The sequence below is a fragment of the Kogia breviceps genome, chromosome 10 (genome assembly GCF_026419965.1).
Source record: "Kogia breviceps isolate mKogBre1 chromosome 10, mKogBre1 haplotype 1, whole genome shotgun sequence".
In the NCBI taxonomy this organism is placed as follows: domain Eukaryota; kingdom Metazoa; phylum Chordata; class Mammalia; order Artiodactyla; family Physeteridae; genus Kogia; species Kogia breviceps.
Window position 1 is genome coordinate 85835294 of NC_081319.1, and position 20768 is coordinate 85856061.

The window sequence follows — 20768 nt, forward strand, 5'->3', positions numbered from 1 at the left end:
ACATTCATAGGGTTTCTCCCCAGTGTGGATTCTCCTGTGCTTAGTCAGGCCTGAACTCTGAGCAAAAGTCTTCCCACATTCATGGCAATAGTGCCGCCTCCTCCCAGAGGCATGTTCCTGCTTTCTTTGTAACCTGCCCTCCTGTGCACCAGGTCAGGCTCTACAGTCAACCTCTGGGTCCCTTCTAGCTCTCATTCTATGGTCCCATGGCCCATTTCCTGAAGACACCCCCCTCAGCTCTCCTGCACCATCAGGGCTAGCAATAGGAAGGGAAGGGGAAGAAATCAGCATTTACTGAGCATCTGCTATGAGCTGGACCTGTACTAAGGGCTGTACTTCCTTCATCCCACTTAACCTTACTACAACACTGGCAGGGTAGAGGAGAAGGCAAGATCAGAAGGGTTAAGGAGCTGGTCAGTAACAGAGTTTAGATATGGTGATTCTGATCCACATGTAAGGGGGTTCGATGGCTTCTAACAGCCTGGTAGGTTCTAATTCACAAAGGCAGTCAAGAAACCTTATGAGAAATCAGTGCCCATCAGTCTTACTCAAGGAGGTCAGGCTGCCACAGTTCTCTTGCTTTTCAGCTCTGTAGAAGTTCACCTGAGCTGAATCCAGCTGTGTCCATTCAGGGGAGAGAGTCAGGGCCACATCTTCCATTTTCAGCGGCCCCTAAAACAATAGGGGCCAAAGATTCATGCTTGAGTAGAGCCTCCTTCAGCTGGAACTGGCTGCTTTGTGAACCCCAGGATGGTGTCAACAGTGCCATGTTGCAGCAGAGGAATTCTTGCCCCTGGCTACCACCTGGGACCTAGAAGTTATTCATTTATTTTCATTTTCATTTATTTATCAAACACTTCTATAGCACTTTCTATGTGCCTGGCACTGTTTCCAAGAGCACTAAAACAATTAACTCATTTAATATAGACAACAACCACCTTAAGGTTGGGACTATTATTAACCCATTTCACTGATGGGGAAACTGAGGCACAGAGAGTTTAGGAAGTTTGCCCAAGGTCACCCAGCTAATAAGCAGCAATGCTTAGGATTGGAGCTCAGGGAGAGTGAGTCAGTCCAGAGCCCATGCTCTTAACCATTACTCTGTGCTCCCTCATTACACACATGTGTGCTTTTATGAAAAGTCTGAGAATTGGTGCTGTTTTTAGAATACTAATATCTTTTCTTCCTGAAAACAATGAGGATAATATTTTCTAGCTTACAGGATTTGGGGGACCAGCAAATAAGATCACATTATGTGAAATCACCTAACACAGGACCCTGCACATGTGTCCCTGTTAAATGCAGGCTTCTGTCCAGACATTTAGAATTAAATTACAGTTTTCAAGTTTTACTTTCTCATGTGCAACTCAGAATTTCCCACAGCCTCTGTAAGGAATGAAGAGCCTGAAGCTAAGAGACCTGAAATCACTTTTCAGTGTTACAGGGTGCAATAGATCCCAGTGAAGAACCTTGGTCTTGTGGTCACTGGTTAGAAGGCTCTGGCTACACATCCTCTGAAGGAACATTCACAAGGACACAAAATAATGCAAAGAGGAAACAATTTCATAATACAGGTAAGAAGATGCCAGTAAAATCAATCCATTTTCTGTGATCCATGGGCTCCTTTCCAAGTGGTCCATGAACCTGGATAGGAAAAAACTATTTTAATTTTTACTAGCCTCCTGGAGAAGTTTAACCTATCAAGCCACGTTGCCTGGGTTCATAATCCTGGCTTTACTACTTAACTTGTTGGGTAATAGCCAATAGGGATATTGTGAGCATTAAGTAAGTTTATGTATAAAGTTCTTACAACAGTGCCTGGCTCCTGGTAAGTACTATATAAATGTCAGCTAATAGTATAATTCATTTGGCTTTCTCTTTTTAAGTATGAGTGGGCCATGGAGTTCTGTTTTGGGTTTTTTTGGTTTTAATTAAAAAAAAATTTTGGCCATGGCATGCGGCATGTGGGATCGTAGTTCCCCAACCAGGATTGAACCCCGTGCCCCCTGCAGTGGAAGTGTGGAATCTTAACCACTGGACCACCAGGGAAGTCCTCTGGAGTTCTGTTCTTGACCCTTTCTTTTCTCTCTCCATGTTCTTCCCCAGAACTGTCTTTAATCACTTATAAGATTTTAGCTCTCATTTCTAGGTTGAACACTCCTGATCCCTATGCTGAGCTGCCTCCCAGACAGTTCTGTCTGGAAATCTTGCAAACGAATCCAATTCAATATGCCCAAACCAAGCTGATTTTCTTCCCCCCAGTCTAATCCCCCAGAATGGTATCCTCTAGAAACAGCAGCACCAGCTGCCGGGTTTCCTTAGAATCATCTGTGACTTGCTCTTCTCATTCAGTTGCAACACTGGATCACCTGGTCCAATCTATCCTACCTATGGGATGTCTCTCAGATCTGTTTCCTTTTCTCTATTCTTACTGCTATTGCCTTGGCCTAAGCCCTCATTATTGTCTCTAGCCTACTAAGTGTTTTCAACCCCCCCAGTCCTTCATTATTTTCTAGGCTGTGACCTGAGAGAGCTCTTTCTAAAATACATACCGAATCAAGTCCCTCCTGTGTCTAAAACCACTGATGCTCCCCTTCACTCCCAAATAAAACACCTGTTTCTACTCATGCCTGCTTCAGATCCTCTGTCCCCATAAACTGGTAACCAAATTCTGGGAGCATCACATATGGTCACACAGCTTGTGTACTGTTCAGTGTGCCAGCCAGTGGGGGCTCAGGTAGGGCAAAGCTGTGCCCTCCAGTGGTTTTTATTTTATTTTATTTTATTTATTTTTAAAAGGCATTTATTTATTTTCTAGTTGCAGCAAACGGGGGCTACACTTCGTTGCGGTGAGCGGGCTTCTCATTGCGGTGGCTTCTCTTGTTGTGGAGCACAGGCTCTACACGCATGGGCTTCAGTAGTTGTGGCTCGCGGGCTTAGTTGCCCTGCGGCATGTGGGATCTTCCCGGACCAGGGCTCGAACCGTGTTCCCAGCATTGGCAGGTGGATTCTCAACCACTGCACCACCAGGGAAGCCCTAAAACGTTTTTCATGAGTTATGCTAGAGGATAGATTTTGCTACATTATCTTATCATTCTTTCTAGAAAAATTTAAATTACAAAATTAACATTAAAAGACAGTCCAAGAATATAAAGACAATTTAGGAGAAAATTATTATAGAAGTGCATGAGGCAGTTAATTAATAAAAATATTTTATTATTTTTCTGACTTTCATGTTTGTGATGCTTTTAAGACTTTAAAATTTGTAATATGTGATTTTCCATTCCAAATGTCCATTTGCATACCTATGTTTCACCCAAATTATATATATTAGATCTCGCACTGTCTATATTTCTCTTTTAAACTTCTTGAGGGTCAAGATCTGTGTTCATAATTATTATATCCAGTCCTTAGAGGAAACCCTTGGCACAAAGAATGCATTCAGAGAATCTGTTAAATGAATGGATAAAAAAATAAATTCAACTTCTTAACATATATTATCTATCCCCTTCTCTCCACTACTGTGGCTACTGCCTTGATTCAGGCCCTCACAGTATCTACCCTGGATTCTTGCAGCTGTCGCCTAATTGGTCTAACTGCCTGTAATCTCAAATCCTTCCAGTCTACCCTCCAGACTGCTGCCATGGTAACATTTCTAGGGGCAAATCTGATCATATCAGCCCAAACTCTCTGGTTAGGGATCCAGGAACAGTAACTGCAGGTGCCCCCTGTTGTATATTCCCTTCTCCAGCCATCGTGATTTGCCCAATTTTCTGGATTACCTCACCCCATTCCTGATTTTATTATTTTATTCCATCTCCGGAAATTCCTTTCTCTTGTTCTATTTCCCTTGTATTAAATACAAGGGCAAACTCCTAGTTTCCTGATCTGCTCCATTAGTTTTCCTCTTTGGCCTAATACATACATTTATATTCGAAATACTTACACAGCATTTACTATGGTCCAGGGACTATCCTAATCGATTTACAAACATTTACTTCATTTTTATTTCATTTCACATACAAGTCAGCTGTATAATTACTTGTTTCTGTGCCCGTGTCTCCTTTTAGACTGCGATTCTAGAAAACAGGTTGATAGTTAAAAATGAACAAACGAAAACCCCAACCACAACTACCATCTCTCCTCTGTGGTGTCAAAGGGACCAGAGTTAGGAGAGCGCCTCAGGAAGCAACGGGCGGTAAGTACCAGACTGGAGGAACTATCAAGTCCCTTTCGGCCCTAACATTTTGCATTGCTATGACCATCTGATTCCCAGATGCCGGGAGCCACTCCGTACAGAAATCTCGCTGGGTTTCCCCGCCTCGGGCTGGATTTCTGGTTCCGAGCCTTGTAATGAGGCAGTCATTAAGTGCATCAACCTCCGGAGCTCCTAGAGAACAGAATCGCGGAAAGGGCTGCTCAGGTTCAGCGACAGGGCTCGGAACGATGACGCACTTCCGGCCTTTGTGGTTTGTGGGTTGTACGGGCGCTGCTGCCCTCGCCGCGGATCCGAAGCTCCCGGGACCCCGAAGGTGAGTCCCAGGCCCCTCGTCCCGACCCTCCCGCCCCGGGAAGATTAAAGTCGGTGACTTGGGGTACACCAGGAGGGGACGTCTGCGCGGGCGTGGCCTCGCCATCCTCTCGCCGTCGCCTCGACGCAGGGCTGAAGCCCCAGTAGAGTAGAAGGAGGTCCCGCCCCTGCCCAGGCGGGGCTTTGTGGTCTTGAGCGGAGGTGGGGAGGTGGAGGAGGAGCGTCCGACTGGGAGTCCAGCTCCCTGTCAAAACCCCGACTCCGTATATACCCATCACTTTTATTTAACAAGTGTTAACATTATACAATATTTATCGTATCTATTTTTTCTTTAAATGTTTCGAAATAAATTACAAGCATCATGACTTGTCACCCCTAGATAGTTACGTATGTGCATCTCTGAAAATTAAGGACATTTTACATACATAAATCATAACCCCAATATCAACACACCCAACTAAACCTAAGCGCATTCCCTAGTATTACCTGACACCTACTTCATATTCAAATTTCCCCTCGTTGTCCTACAAATGTTTTTTGCAGTTGGTTTGTACCAACTAGGATCCAATTAAAGACCATTCGTTGCATGTAGTTAAGTCTCTTAATTTAAAACAGTCCTATCCTTCCCCTCCCTTCTTCCCATCCTATTTCCTGGTTGAAAGACTTGCCAGTCGTCCCGTAGAGTATCTTCATTTACGGATTTGCCTAGTTCCTTGTGGTATTTAAGTTGTTCCTCTTTTCCTTGCCTTTGTGATCATTTTTCCTTTGGAATTTATTTTGCAACACAGGTGGTTTATGATTTTCATTATCTCTTCGTTATGCTGATATGCTAATATGCTGAAGCTAATAAGAAAAACGCTCAGGAATTCCCTGGCAGTCCAGTGTTTAGGACTCCGCACTTCCATCTCAGGGGTCGCGGGTTCGATCCCTGGTCAGGTAACTAAGATCCCGCAAGCCGCGGGGCGCTGCCGCGGAAAGAAAGGAAAACGCTCTTTACGCCACGTCATGTTTTAATTTTTTTAGTTCAGTTAAGGGAGATGAGGACACATCAAATTCTGCAATTGTATCACCCTTTTATTATGTATTTGCTGCCTGGCACATAATAGGCACTTAGTAAATTTTTTTTTTTTTTTTTTTTTTTTTTGCGGTACGCGGGCCTCTCACTGTTGTGGCCTCTCCTGTTGCGGAGCACAGGCTCCAGACGTGCAGGCTCAGCGGTCATGGCTCACGGGCCCAGCCGCTCCGCGGCATGTGGGATCTTCCCGGACCGGGGCACAAACCCGTGTCCCCTGCATCGACAGGCGGACTCTCAACCACTGTGCCACCAGGGAAGCCCCAGTAAAAATTTTGAAGTGACTTCCTTTGCGGGTTACAGGTAATGCACTGAATTTAGGATTAGTTGTCCTACTTCCTCCAGGAGTGTACCTTATACACATCTTCGAGATTATGGTTTTTATTTCATTCTATTATAATTTTATCTCCATGAGTTATAAACTCCTGTGTATACCCAAGCTCTTAGCACAGCTCCATAAATACCTGTCTAAAGACTGAAGCACTCTTTTCAAACAAAAGTTAAGCTGTTTTGCCTTTCCGTTGTATTTTTAAAAGTTAAATTAATTTGATGAATACATTAACATTATACCTAAGTGGCAGTCTTTTGGATCCAGTGCAATAGCCTCCACCACCACGCTTTCAACTTTTGCCTTTTCTGCTTCCACTCTCTTGCCTCCAACCTTCATTCCCTCAGCTCGCCTACCATACAGTAGCAGAGCTTCTTAAAACGTAAACCCAGTCTTGTCACTTACCTTCCTAAAAGCATTCAGTGGCTTTTCAGTGTAATTAGAATTAAAAAATAAACTCCTGTGCCCTGCATGATCTGGCTTGTCTTACCAGCTTAATTTTTGCCACTCTGCTCTCACATGGCTGTAGACACTGTGCCTCCTTTCATTGTTTTGACCACACCATGACCTGCCTCAGGGCTTTTGAACAGTTCTCCCCCTGTCCCCCACCTCTACTCTGCAGGGCTCACTCCTTTTTGTTCTTAAGGGCTCACCTCTCACCATCCTATCTTAATAGGTCCTCCATTTATTTGATAACTCAGTGTCTTCCCTATTAGAATGAAAGCTCTAGCAACACAGAGACTAGTTCTCTCTGGAACACAGCCAGGAGGCAGGACAGCAGAGGAAATCAAATAGGAAAACTTTGGTTAATATAAATGGCACTAAATTTACTGACTATGTTTTTAAAATACAAGAGTCTTAAACCATTTATAGAATTTAATTTCTTTCAATTGTAGAACTGAAGTCCCTGGTAGGACCAAGGTCTCCCTTTCCTTGCTGGCTGCCACTGTGGGACTGGTCTCAGCTTCTTGAGGCTGCCTGCATTCCTTTACTGGTGGCTCCCTCCATCAGCAGGTCAGCAATTGTGTATCTAATCCTTCTCATGCTTCAAATCTCTGATGTCATCTTCTGCTACCAGCCAGAGAAAACTCTGCTGTTATAGGAGTTATGCAGTAGGTTAGGCCCACCTAGAGATCTCCTAAGGTCAACTGATTGGTGCCTTAATTACATCTTTTTTGTGTGTGGTACGCGGGCCTCTCACTGTTGTGGCCTCTCCCGTTGCGGGGCACAGGCTCCGGACGCGCAGGCTCAGCGGCCATGGCTCACGGGCCCAGCCGCTCCGCGGCATGTGGGATCTTCCCGTACCGGGGCACGAACCCACGTCCCCCACATCGGCAGGTGGACTCTCAACCACTGCGCCACCAGGGAAGCCCTACACAGGCGTTTTGAGAAGCATGGGTGGGCTGACATCATCTTTGGGGGCTTGGTTTCATGGGACAAACTGTTGTTGATTAGTTGGCTCTCAGAGCTGTGTTTATTGGAACGAATCATTACAGATTGGCTGATTTTCAAAAGCTATGGGTTGCCACTAATTGATGGACTTACAAAAACATGTTCTCTGAAATGAATTGTTGATTGATTGAATAGACCAGTTCAGGGCTATTTAATTAATTTTTATTGGAGTATAGTTGCTTTACAATGTTGTGTTAGTTTCTCCTGTGCAGCAAAGTGAATCAGCTGTACATATACATATATCCCTTCTTTTTTGGATTTCCTTCCCATTTAGGTCAGTTCTGGGCTACTTGATACCACAGCTGCAGAACTTTTTGTATTCTCAAGCTTTAAGAGATAGTTCTAAAGAATTTTCCAAAGTGGTTATACCCATTAAACTATCATATTAACGTATGAGAATTCCATTTGCTCCAATTCCTTGCTGATTTACCCTTAAATTATAAGATGTGTATTTACTTTTAGAATTTATTTAATGAGGTCTGTTGTTCAGTATTTCTAGTCTCCTGACAACAAGGGCCTTAATACACTCTTTCTACTGAATTGACCATCTACCACATCTTGTTATTATAAAGAATTTTAGTTTTATATTCTTCCCCTTTTGCATAGTAAAACATTCTCATGTAAAAAATGTAATAGGGGTTATCCATTGAAAAATTCCACATCATGCCTGCTCCCAACCAATCATTTCCCATCCCCAGAGACAGGTAATGTTGCTTGGGTATCCTATATATATATATTTTTTTTTCCCTTTTTAAAATACAACTGATAATATTTTTCATAGTGGTTCTTCACCTTGCTTTTTTCACTAAATGTATCTTGCCAGTCCTTTCATATCTGTACATAAAGAGCTTCCTCATTTAAAAAAACTGCATAGTAGTAGTCCAATATATGGATTACTCTTATTTATTTAACCAGTTCCATACTGGTGGACATTTAGGTTGTTTCCAACCTTTTGCCTCACAAACAGTGCTACAGTAAATAACCTTTTATGTACATCATTTTACATCTGAATGAATATATTACTTTACAGGAGTTTTTTTCCATAATCATTTAAATTTATTCTGTATTTTGTCAGTTTGGGGACTTATGTTGTTTCCTCTGTTTCACACCTTCTCTCTGAGTTCACTTTTGTTTGCTGAACTACATCCTTTAGTTACTGTCTTAGGAAGGGTTCGTGGGTTGTAAATGGCTTCATTTTGCTCTATTTATTTATATTTGGCTGGGAGTAAATTCTGTGTTGACAGTCATTTCCCCACTCTGATTGCCTTCTGGACTCCACTGATGAGCACTTTGCTGTGTTTCCTTTGTAGGTAATCTGTCTCTTTTCCTCTGGTAGGTTTTAAGATTGTCTCTTTATCCTCAATAGGCTGCAGTTACACTATATTACGTCAAGGTGTGCACTCTTGATCTGAGAAGTCAGGCCTTCATTTCTGGAAAATTCTTAATTTTTTTTTCAACTATTATTTCTCAGTCATTCACTACATTCTCATTTTCTTGAAGCTCCTGTATATTAATGTTGTATTTTCTTAACATTTTATATATACAGTATGTATATATATTTATGTATTATATATGTGTATATATATGAAAGAGCAGTTTAAAAGATATATATATGAAATATTCTTTCTTCTTAACTGCTCTTTCATATTTTTCATCTCCTGCTGCATTCAGAGTAAAGCCTTCAGTATTGTCTTAAAAATCACTGTTGTTCAGCTGTGTCCGTTCTGTTGTTTATCCTCTAATGCATTTAAAAAAAAATTTTTTTTTTATTTTTTTGGTGGTACGCGGGCCTGTCACTGCTGTGGCCTCTCCCATTGCAGAGCACAGGCTCTGGACGCGCAGGCTCAGCGGCCATGGCTCACGGGCCCAGCCGTTCTGCAGCATGTGGGATCTTCCCGGACCGGGGCACGAACCCGTGTCCCCTGCATCGGCAGGCGGACTCTCAACCACTGCGCCACCAGGGAAGCCCCTCTAATGCATTTTAAATGTAAAAGTTTTTTCTTAAATCCTAAGATTTCTCATTAGTCCTTTTTTATATCTACCCGATGTTGCATTTTTTGCCTGTTTTGGTTTCATTATCTCATGTATTTCTCAAAATCACTTATTTTAAAAATTCCTTGGACTATAAAATAAATTTCATATCAAGTGAATTTCTATTCTGATTTGTTGATTATTTTTCTTAGGGTTAGAGTTATTCATGCGTTTTGGAATTTAGTTTGTAGGTTTATTTTGTGTAGGCGCTTTCTGTTTTAGATTTCTCTCTCTTCTTCATTCAGCATTATATTTAAGACCCTTTCTGGGACTTACACCCAGTGTTTGAGTGTTGCTGCCCCAAGAAGTTCTTAGGGCGGGCAGAACTAGTATGGGGCCAGCAGCTTCAGGGCTTAGTTACTGCAGATGAGACTGGTCCTGTCCCTTGGCCCCTGGGTCCATAGTTTCTGATAAAGCCATAGCCTGAGTCAGTAGCCTACAGTCTTTTTTTTTTCCTATCCCCTTTCATGAGTGTGGAAGTCCACTGAAGCCTCTAGCATCAGAAAATATTTCTTCCAAGATTTTCAACTGTCTACTGATTTTGGCCTGTGAATTCAATGGTTTATTTTGTTGGGTCTATTTCCTCTATAAAAAGAGGATATTCAACTTATTGATACTGCTTTGCTAATAATACCTGGCAGTTTTTTAATGTTTCGCAATTGCTATGGGCCAGGTACCATGCTAAGCTTTTTATATGCATTACCTTATATAATTATCACAGTTCTGTGAGAGGGGTGCTTTGGTCAGTCCCATTTTAGAAAGGTCACATGATTTGAACATTAGTCTCTACCTTGCATTGCTTCTCTAAAGATGATTTTCAAGAACTCAGTCCTTTCAGTTTATCAGATATGTATCAAGCACCAGAGGTGTCTGGGATCTGTAGCAGGTTGGGACATGGCTGGGAGAGGAGACAGGAGACAAGGGAGGACTAGCTGGGAACATAGGGTAACACATACAGATCCTGGGAGCAGAGGTGGCATAGGGGAGAATAGGAAGAGTGCATTTTCTCTGCCTTCTCCCTTCCCTGCCCTTGCCATGGCTTGATGAAAGGAGAAGGGATGTAGATAGGGAGAATTAATTTATTTATCCAGAAAACAGGGATAAAGACAGAGTTCATGATGACACAAGATCAGGAGGTAAATCCTAAGTCCACCAACTGTGGGGAGAGCAGCACAGCGAATGCAGAGGCTGCCCCACCTGGGGCTTTGGGTCTGTGAGGGGTTGCCTGTGGTGTTCAAGAGAAAAACCTGATCACCATGGTTTCTCAGTAGCGTTTAGGTGCAGTACCTATAGTCATAGAACAATTTTTGCCACATTTTTAATAATAGTGGAATCCAATGTAAATTCATAAGAATTCTCAGGCTTACAAGTCTTCCTGGACTGAAGACTCAACAAACCTGATACCCAGATGCTGCAGTAAGGAGTAAAAAAATAGAGTTGATGCTGGACATGGACAAAGAATAAGACCCACAATCTTTGTAACGCTCTCTATTCTTAACACTACAACATAAGTTGATGTGAATACTGTACTAAAGTCTGTCTCTCCCACTGCAAATCCCATAAAGGCAAAGACCAGGTCTGTTCCCTTTCACTGCTTTGACCTAGGTGCCCACACTATGCCAGGCATCTGGTAGGCACATGATATTTGAATGAATGGAATAAATACATTTTCCCCCAATAAAGTATAACTGAGAAACTTTTCTCAGTTCTCTCAGACCTTAATGATTCTATTAAAACAGGACTAAAGTCATATATAAAACTTAAATTCCACCGCTAAAGTAAACATTGTATCAGTGTAACCATCATTAAATCTCCCAACTTAAACTGCCACAACCCTACAGCATATTCTTACCATTTCCCTCCTGAATCTTACTCAATATTCCTTTAAAATACAGGTCTAACTCTATGACAGTGAAATAAAATAAAATAAATAAATAAAATTACATAAATAAAATTACAAAACAGATGACCCTCTGTTTTCCATATCGTAAAGTCTAAACGTCGTAGCCTAGAGTTCAGGGTTGTTCTCTATTCCAATGAAATGCATCTTTCCAACCTTATCTCTTGTCATGCATTTTCTCCCCACACCCTATACTCTATAGTTCAGCTAGCAGGACCCCCTGCCTGTCCTTAGAGTCACTGTGCAGTGTAACCTTAAATACCTTTGATTCTGTTTTTTGCTTGGCCTGTGATGTTGGATCTCCTGCCATCACCCTTTCTCTGCTTGACAAATTTCTGTTCATTATTTTAGGCTTAATTCAAATGTACTTGCCCCTAAGCCATATTCTTTCACTGCTCCATACCCTGTCAGAATTATGTTTTTCCTGCTCATCACTCCCTAGATATTCTGTTGAAGCCTCTATATAGCACTCATCATTTGATTTTATGGCTAGTTTTATATGTCCTGTTCTTCCCCTAAAGCTACCATATATTGACTATGTGGCTTTAAAATCACTACAATTTATTTATTTGTTTATTTTCTTGGAATAAGTACTTTATTTGAAATGGCTCAACAATCAGAAAAAATACAGAAGGTATTATTTTCCTTCCTGTCTTATTCTGAGTTACCTAGTTCCCTCCCCAGATGCCACCCCTCTGTATTAGTTTTTCATTGCTATAGTAATGTGGTGTAACAATTACAAATCTTTGGCAGCATACAGCAATAAACATTTATTTAGCACATGAGTCTGGCATTCAGCTGATAGGGGCAGGGCTTACTTGTATATCTGCAGTCAGCTATGAGTCCTCCAGGCAGCTCTGCAAATCTCAGCTAGGCTCACTTACATGTCGGGGGATTAGCTGGCTGTTAGCTGACCTAGGATGGTCTCATCTGCCCCTCGGGTGATTTGGCTCTGTCCTGCATGTTTCTTATCATTTGAAAGCCAGCATATCCTCCTAGCAATTGTAGCAGGCAAGGGCAAGCAAGCCCAATCACACAAGTACTTTTCAAGTCTAGCTTGTATCACACTTGCTAGTATCACACTGGCCAAGTCAAGTCACATGGCTGAGCCCAGAATCACAGCGGGAGGGCACAACGAAGTACATGTCTACAGGGAAGGGTGAAGAATTGGGGTCAGTAATGTATTCTGCCATATGCCTTTTTTTCCAATTTCTAAATGTACAGAAGTAAAATACTATATATACCTTTTATTAACATAAATGATAGCATAATATTTGTTGTTCTTATACTTTGCTTTTTTTCCCATTACTTTTTAATTTCCATTAAGACATATTTTTCTCATCAGGTACATCCTCCTAAAGAAGGTTAAATCAGGGGATCTTAAATCAGTTACCTCTCTGCCTCAGGCTGGAGTGAGTCCTTCTAAGTTAATCCCAGAATGGCTTCAACAGGGGAACAGGATGGACTTAATATTGTGAAGGTGGAGGAAGACCCTATCTGGGACCAAGGAACCTACCTTCAGGAGAACAGATTTTCTGGCCAGGAGGCCTCCCGCCAACTGTTTAGGCACTTTTGTTACCAAGAGACTCCTGGTCCCCGAGAAGCACTGAGCCGGCTCCGGGAACTCTGTCATCAGTGGCTGAGGCCAGACACACATACCAAGGAGCAAATCCTGGAGCTCCTGGTGCTGGAGCAGTTCCTGACCATCCTGCCTGAGGAGCTCCAGGCCTGGGTGCAGAAGCACCATCCCGAGAATGGGGAGGAGGCGGTGGCTGCAGTTGAAGATCTGGAGCGAGAGCTAAGTGAGCCAGAGAACCAGGTGAGAGGAGGAAGATAGGCTACTGGACACAGAATATTAAATGAAGGGTGAACTTTGGTGACCCAGGTTGGTTCACTATAGCCTCATGTATTAGTTCTCTGTTGCTGGGTAACAAATTACCCCCCTCCCTAAGCTTTAATGGCTTGAAAAAACAAATATTATCTCCCAGTTTTTGAGTCAGGGTTTTGGGAGCCACTTAGGAGGATCTCTCATGAAGTTGCTGTGAGGATGTCAACCAGACTATAGTCCTCTGAAGACCTGACTGCGGCTGGTGGACCCACTTCCAAGATGGCTCACTCCCATGGTTGTTGGTAGGGGGCCTCGGTTCTTCACTGGCTGTTGGCGGGAGGTCTTTACCATGTGGGTTTCTCCTTAGGGCTCATTGAGTGTCCTCACAACATGTCAGTTGGCTTCCCCAAGAGACAGACAGAGAAATAGAGAAAGAGAATAAGGATGAAACCACATCCTTTTTACTACTTAGTCTCAGAAGTTATATACCATCACTTCTGCCATACATTCTCTTCAGTAGAAATGAGCCATTTCAAGTACAGCTCTCACTCAAGGGGAGAGGAATTAATGGAAGGAACATCAAAGAACTTATGAACATATTTTAAACCACCATATCACGTTGGGCCACTCTTGTTCTCCCCCTTCTGCTTTTGGGTGTGAATTTAAACTCTGGGTCTTCCACTGTGCCATTGCTCTACAAAATGTCTCATATGGTTCCATATGATCTCTTTCATTGAGTATTAGCCTGGATTCCTGTAGTCCTCCTCTTATGAACCCAAATATACCTACCTGCCTTCAGGCCCCAGACTGTGAACGTGGACATTCTGAAGTGCTGTCAGGGGATGCAGTGCATTTGAAGGCCAAGCAGGAATCAACAGCTCTCCAGGTTCAGTCCATGGTGACACAGCTCAAATGTGAATCTTTTGGGCCCCACAAATTTGGAGAACAAGGTAAGGACTTTCACAGGTCCATTCAGGGGATCTCTGGTAGTTCAGTATAGGGTAGTAAAGACTGTGGACTCTCGCACCAAATTGCCTGGGTTGGAATTTAAGCACTGCTACTTAGAAGCTATGTGACATTGGGCAGGTCAAGTAACCTTCCTGTGCCTTCAGTTTATGCATCTGTAAAAACGGAGATAATCATAGTATGGAGTCAGAGAGTTATTTGAAGATTTAATAAATTAATATACATAAAACACTTAGAACAGTTCCTGCTTCCTAGTAGGCATTCCACAGTGCCTGCTTGCATTCATCCTCTCTGGAAGGCTCGTCTTCTCTGGGTGACCCCCTCCAGCCATTTCAGCAGGTGCTGATGACCCTTTACTCTGTTGGTCTCAATATCTCCATTTAGGTCTTCTTTGGATTCCTAGAATGTGTGTGCTTGATATGGATCTTCCTGTTCCCCATCCTGTGGTTATACTCTTTCATAAAGGAAAGAGATGACATTGTTTGATCTATTTATTATTCTAGATGGTGAAACTGTACTTGAAAACCAGGACTTGGCATCGAAACAAGAAGTCTTAAAAGAAATGGGGCATTTTGAGAATAGCAGACTCCAAAGAGATGTTCCTTTAGATTCTAAGTACAGAGAAACTTGTAAACGTGAGAGCAGGGTAGAAAAGCAGAGGGGACACCCCACTGGAGAGAGACGTCACAGGTGCAATGAATGTGGGAAAAGCTTTACTCAGAGTTCAGTTCTCATTCAGCACCAGAGAATCCACACTGGGGAGAAGCCATATGAATGTGAAGAATGTGGAAAGACCTTCAGCCAGAGGTCAGGCCTGGTTGAACATCAGCGGAGCCACACTGGAGAGAAACCCTATCAATGTAAGGATTGTGGGAAAGCCTTCAGTGCCAGCAATGGCCTCATTAGACACAGAAGGATCCACACAGGGGAAAAACCATATGAATGTGAAGAGTGTGGGAAAGCCTTCCGCCTGAGCTCCTACCTTGTTCAGCATCAGAGGATACACACTGGAGAGAAGCGCTATCGCTGTAACGAGTGTGGTAAAGCCTTCAGTCAGAATGCGGGGCTTTTCCAGCATCTCCGAATCCACACTGGTGAGAAACCCTATCAATGCAGTCAGTGCAGTAAAAGCTTTAGTAGGCGAACACTCCTTATAAAGCATCAGAGAAGCCACACTGGAGAGAGACCGTATGAGTGTGATGAGTGTGGGAAAGCCTTCAGTCATCATTGCAACCTCATTAGACATTTTAGAATCCATACTGTTGCCAAACTGGACTAATTCCATGGACCACCAGGGCACCTAAATGAGGTGATCTTGGAAAGTAAGATTTTCAAGTGGCTTATTTTGCTCTTATGAAATTTATTTTGCTTTGGAGTGTGTGGCTTTTCTGCACACCAGGTGCTGCTGTCTCCTGGGTGTATGACTGTTGGCAGTTGCTTGGCAACCTCCTTCTTCCCTACCCCTTGGTTCATTTCTAATGATTTCTCTTAAAGGGACCAAATCTTACCTGGAGTTAAATTGGTATGGAGGGGCTGTTATTGAGTAATATTTAATATTGAATAACTCTAAATGACTAGCAATTGTGTATACTTTTTTTAAATATAAAGATTGGGTACATTCAAAAGATATTCAGAGATGAGTCTTTTTTTGGTAAAAGTGACATTTTAAACACAATTAAGATTTGGGGGAATAAGAATCATTCCCATTCCCATAGGAAATCATTGCCACAGTCTCCCCAGGAATTTAATGGATGATTTCTTTGTTGCTTTCATCAGAATGGGTGGCAAACTCATTTATTAAGCAGCATTACCCATGGTGTGAAACCTATAGATTTGATGGTTTAGAAATCCATGTCCCATTTTGATATCTAACTCCAAATTGCCAGTGCAGGTCATTACCATATTAAGGTTTCCATTTTTTTAATAAATAACAAATAAAATTATACTTTAAAACCTTTGCAGTGTGCCTGTTTTATTCATAGCCTTTTCTGCCACTGCCTTTTGAAGGCTAGTCAGCAACTTGGAGGGCCATTGCGAGCAGCATCATTGAGACTCTATCAAGAAAAGGAGCCTCTGACCTTGGGCAGCTTGCTGCTTAACTGGGGAGTCCAGTGTTCTCAGGCCATTTACTGTCAGGGTTAAACACACAGATCTGGTACTACACTGTTTAGGTTCATTACCTGCCTCTCTGTCTGTGAGCTGTGTGACTTCAGGCAGTTTAATTAAATGCCCCTATGCTACAGTCTCCCTGTCTATAAAATAGGGGATAAGAGTACCTTTCTCATAGGGAACACAAGAATAAATTAATACAAACGTGTAAAGCACTGAAAACATAACTCTCAATAAACGTGCACTATGATTTACATAAAGAAATAACTTAATACCATCTAATGAATGTAGGTGGAATTGTAAGTATCATGCTTGAACTAAATAGAATGTTAAATGCCTCTGCTGACAGTCTCATTATACTTTTCTCCACAGTCAAAATCTGAATCAGAATTTCAAAAGAAAGGAAATAAAAGTTCAACCTAAAAGTATACTGTAGTAAATATGTCTTCAAAGTCTATTTTTAAAAAGTTAAAGAAGTCTATATATGTGTGTATATACGTATATATATTTGGTTTTCCTTATAGCTTAGGGACCATAACAACAACCAAAAAACTCTAAAATTCCTTGATTGTTTCATTTGTAAATAGAACAGTTGCTAAATGCAGACTACCTAGAATAGTGCTTATTGAATTTTTTTTTTTTTTTTTTGGCTGCACTGCGTGACATGTGGGGATCTTAGTTCCCCAACCAGGAATCGAACTCATGCACCCTGCAGTGGAAGTATGGAGTCTTAACCACTGGACCGCCAGGGAAGTCCCTAGAATAGTGCTTACTGAATATTAGAGTATCTACAAATCACCCGAGATCTTGTTAAAATACAGATTCTAATTCAGAAGGTCACAGTGTAGCCCAGGAATCTACATTTTCAGTACGCTCCCAGTGATGCTGATGCTGCTGGTTCATGGAACACACTTTGAGTATCAAGGCCCCAGACAGTCCTGATGGTCCTTCTAATCAGCTAGAGGTGCCAGCAAATCCATTTCCTTCCCATCCTTCTTCCACCTGCAACCTCTACATCAGCATGTTGCCCCTATACCTGTGCTCCCCACTGCCCACCCCACCCTCAGAGGAGTGAGATGCCCCAGAAGTACAATGGGCAGGTGGGCTGAGGTGGGTTTGGGAAACCAGGCTGTGTTCTCTGCTCTAGCACAGGCAGATTCAGCCATATCTTTACCTGGGAAGTCTAAGCAGTTCCTATAAGCGTTTGCTTTAGGAAAAAGCCGCTGCTACAGAGCTTCCGCTCTGCCTCCTCCCTCCCCTTCACGTGAGCTCCCAGGGTTAGGGGAAAGCAGCTGTTGCATGTTTACGAGCACAGTGCAGTTCTGCAGTCCTCCCTGTGCTCCCTGAGCATCTCAGGACACAGGGACAAAGTCTCAGCTGCCATGTCCTTATCTAGGCTGCTACTACAGACCACACTCACCTTCAACACTGAATTTCAGTTTGGTCTCTCTGAGACTCCGACCCCAGTGCTCAGACAGCCCCTTCCCCTCTCACCTACCCAGAAAGTCAAAGAAAAGGTCACAGAGGAGAAAGCAGTTACAAAAGAGGCCCAAGGAGTAAAGGAGAAAAGCAAAGGGGAGGAGAGGCCTCTCAATGAATGAGAGATGGGAAGGGAGAGACCGGGGTAGAAGAGAGGGCCTGATAGGGTAAGCCTGCAGCAAAGAGAAAGTTGAAGGGAGAATTTGGGAATGTTGAAGGTTTTTTTCAGTTTCTCTTTCACCAATCTAGTCCAAAGTGTTATAGTCGCTGATACCGCTCCCCTGCATTCAGTCTCACTGACAGTGTCATGAAGGATTTTCAGTGCCTGTGATCAGCAGATCACCTAGAGAAGGGAAGTTCAGGCAGCGAACCGGGCACTCAGCTGAGCACCACTATGGGCTAGCGGACGCTGTTGCAGGGATTTGGGACACAGCAGATAACCCTGCCTGAGAAAAACAATAAGTATAATAAATAAACGATATAGTGTAATACAGTGCTTTGGTGATACAGTGCTTTGGAAACAGAAGAAAGTGGAGCAGGATAAAGGAGTGAGGTTTCATTATCCAGGGTGGTCAGGGGAGGCTTCGTTAAGAGGCATTTGAGCTAAGATACAGAGCAGATGAGGGAGTTAGCTCAGTGCTACCTGGGAGGGTAATCCAGGAAGTGGGATCAGCTGGTGAAAAGGCCTTAGGGTATAGCCTAAAGCTTTCCCATGGGGTTTCTCAGATGACTCTCACAATCACCCATAGAAGAGCAAGACGTGGGTATTTACCATTCACATTTACAGTTGAGTATACTGAGCTTGGTGACATGAAGTGATTGCCCAGCGTGGCATGCCTGGGAGGTGACAATGGTCTGTATTTGAGACTGACTCTCTGTCTAGTGTTCTTTCCTATTAAGCATCCAGAAACTTTATTTCCCTACCTGGAAAGTTATTATTCTTCCTTATCTAGAAAACATAGGTGTTGCCACATAAGTAGTTGTCAAGTGATTATTATGTGTGACTAGCTGTGTCCTGAAAGTATTGGGATAGGGGGTGGTACAGATACCCTGTTGGTGCACAAAAGGGAGAAATGGATAGACTCCTGGAGGTCAGGTGATGTTAATGTGGGGTGGGAGACACCGGGAGTGAGGGTGGCCAGGTGCAGGGACTCTGCAGGCAGCCAGAGCCTGATGGGAAGGAAGGGCGGGGAAAGCCGCGGGGTGGAAGAATGACTTGGTAGCAGGGCGCTGCTGTGGTTTGTCCCTGTCCACTAGTGTTGCTGTGGACGAGTTACTTCACCTCTCTGTGCCCAAGTGGAAAGACAAGGAAGCCAGGCGGGTGTGTGGAGCTCTCAGGGGTAAGGCAATGCAGGCGGCCCCTTCTCTGGGTCTCTTGGTGCTGCTTCTCTGATCACCAAATGAAATCCACTTGTGGGGCAAGTTGGGGGCAGGATGGGGTGGGGCTAGGAAATGGAAGGGAAGAGCCAGGCTTGTATGGAACAGGAACAGGAGGTCCCAGGATTTGGGAGGAGTGGGGGAAGGGGGACAGTTGTCCTATTGGCCTCTTTGCACTGGATGGGCCCAAAGCGAGGAGGCCGACGACATGAAACAGCTTCCGAGCGGCCTAAAGAGACAGCGGAAGTGTTAGCCTAGCGGAGCGGAGAGAGGGTCCGCGGTGCTCCTTCGGCCCAGGTCCCAAGGCCCCACCGGCATTTCAAGAGTCTCGGTCGCAGGTTGGCCCGGCTCAGGTGAGTCCCCGGACGAGCGGGGCGGGCGGGCGGGGGCGGTGCATCGGACTCCAGGCTAAAGTCCAGGAAAGAGGGCGTGCAGTGCGGGGTGCGCCAAGAACCAAGGTCGGCCTTCCAGGAATAGATATATCACGACTACTACTAATAGATACTTCTGTAGCGCTCACCACGAGCCTGGCACTGTGCTAATTGCTTAACAGGTATTAACTCATTTAATCGTCAAAAAATGGTCTGTATACAGGAATTCCCTGGCGGTCCAGTGGTTAGGACTCCGCACTTTCCCTGCCGAGGGCCCGGGTTCAATCCCTGGTCGGGAAACTAAAATTCCGCAAGCCGAGGGGTGTGCCCCCCCTCAAATCTATATGATTATTATCAACTCCGTGTTAAAGAGGGTGAAACTGAGGCACGGAGAGGTTAAGTCACTCGCTCAAGGTCACACAGCTTGAAGGCCCCCTTTGTGCTCTTGACCCCATTTCAGTAAGACTACAAAGTATTACATCAGTGCTGTCAAGGCTGTACTGGATTCCGTTTTAATTGCTACCCTAGTTAGAATTGAGAGCACCGTTTCTTTAGCGGTTCTACTGATAGACATTGAGGTTGTGTCCTGTTTTCACTATTAGGAACAACACTGCAGTGCTAGGTCGGGTACTTGCCTCCTTGAGCACAAGTGTTAAGTGCAGAACCATAGCATATGCACATGTTTTAAAAGCTTTTTTTTTTTTAATTACAAAGAATTTAAAACGTTGACAAAGACTGAAAGAATAATATAATGAACCCTTACATTCTCATCCACCTTCAACAGTTAGCAACCTTGACCAGTCTTGTATCATGTGTGTCCTCATCTACCCACTCCCTTCCCTTGTTATTTTGAAGCAAAAACATATACTGTTTTACCTGTAAATATTCCAGTATGTATCTCTAACAAATACTTTTTAAAACATAGACATAATACCTTTATCTCATAAAAGCTTAATAGTTATTCCTTATGTCATTACATATCCACTAAGTGCTTACATTCCAATTTTTATTATCATATATATATGTTTAGTTGAATATATATATATCATATATATATAAATGTTTAGTTGAATCAGGATCCCCATTATGTCTACAAAATGTGTTTGACTAATAGGTCTTTTCTATTTTTTTGTCTGTTTTTGGCTGCGTTGGGTCTTGGTTGCTACCAGAGGGCTTTCTCTAGCTGTGACGGGCGGGGCTACTCTTTGTTGCGGTGGGTGGGCTTATTACAGTGGCTTCTGTTGTTGTGGAGCATGGGCTCTGGGCGTGCAGGTTTCACTAGTTGCGGCGCGTGGGCTCAGTAGATGTGGCTCGTGGGCTCTAG

At 43.3% G+C, this 20768-nt stretch overlaps 1 protein-coding gene across 3 annotated transcripts; it reads left to right on the plus strand.

Moving 5' to 3' along the window:
- Nucleotides 1-4451: 4451 nt before the first annotated feature.
- On the plus strand, nt 4452-16638 carry ZSCAN31 (zinc finger and SCAN domain containing 31). 3 transcript variants are annotated; one of them, XM_059075456.2, is made up of 4 exons: nt 4452-4532; nt 12660-13133; nt 13942-14092; nt 14612-16066. In XM_059075456.2, exons 2-4 carry the CDS (start codon nt 12753-12755, stop codon nt 15385-15387), a joined length of 1308 nt encoding a protein of 435 aa, XP_058931439.1. In that variant the 5' UTR covers nt 4452-4532; nt 12660-12752; the 3' UTR covers nt 15388-16066. The 3 variants fall into 3 exon arrangements, with proteins under 3 accessions (XP_058931439.1, XP_066862721.1, XP_066862720.1); XM_067006620.1 differs by lacking the exon at nt 4452-4532 and adding an exon at nt 5449-5467 and having other exon boundaries at nt 14612-16065; XM_067006619.1 differs by lacking the exon at nt 4452-4532 and adding an exon at nt 6833-6945 and having other exon boundaries at nt 14612-16638.
- The last annotated feature ends 4130 nt before the right edge of the window (nt 16639-20768 follow it).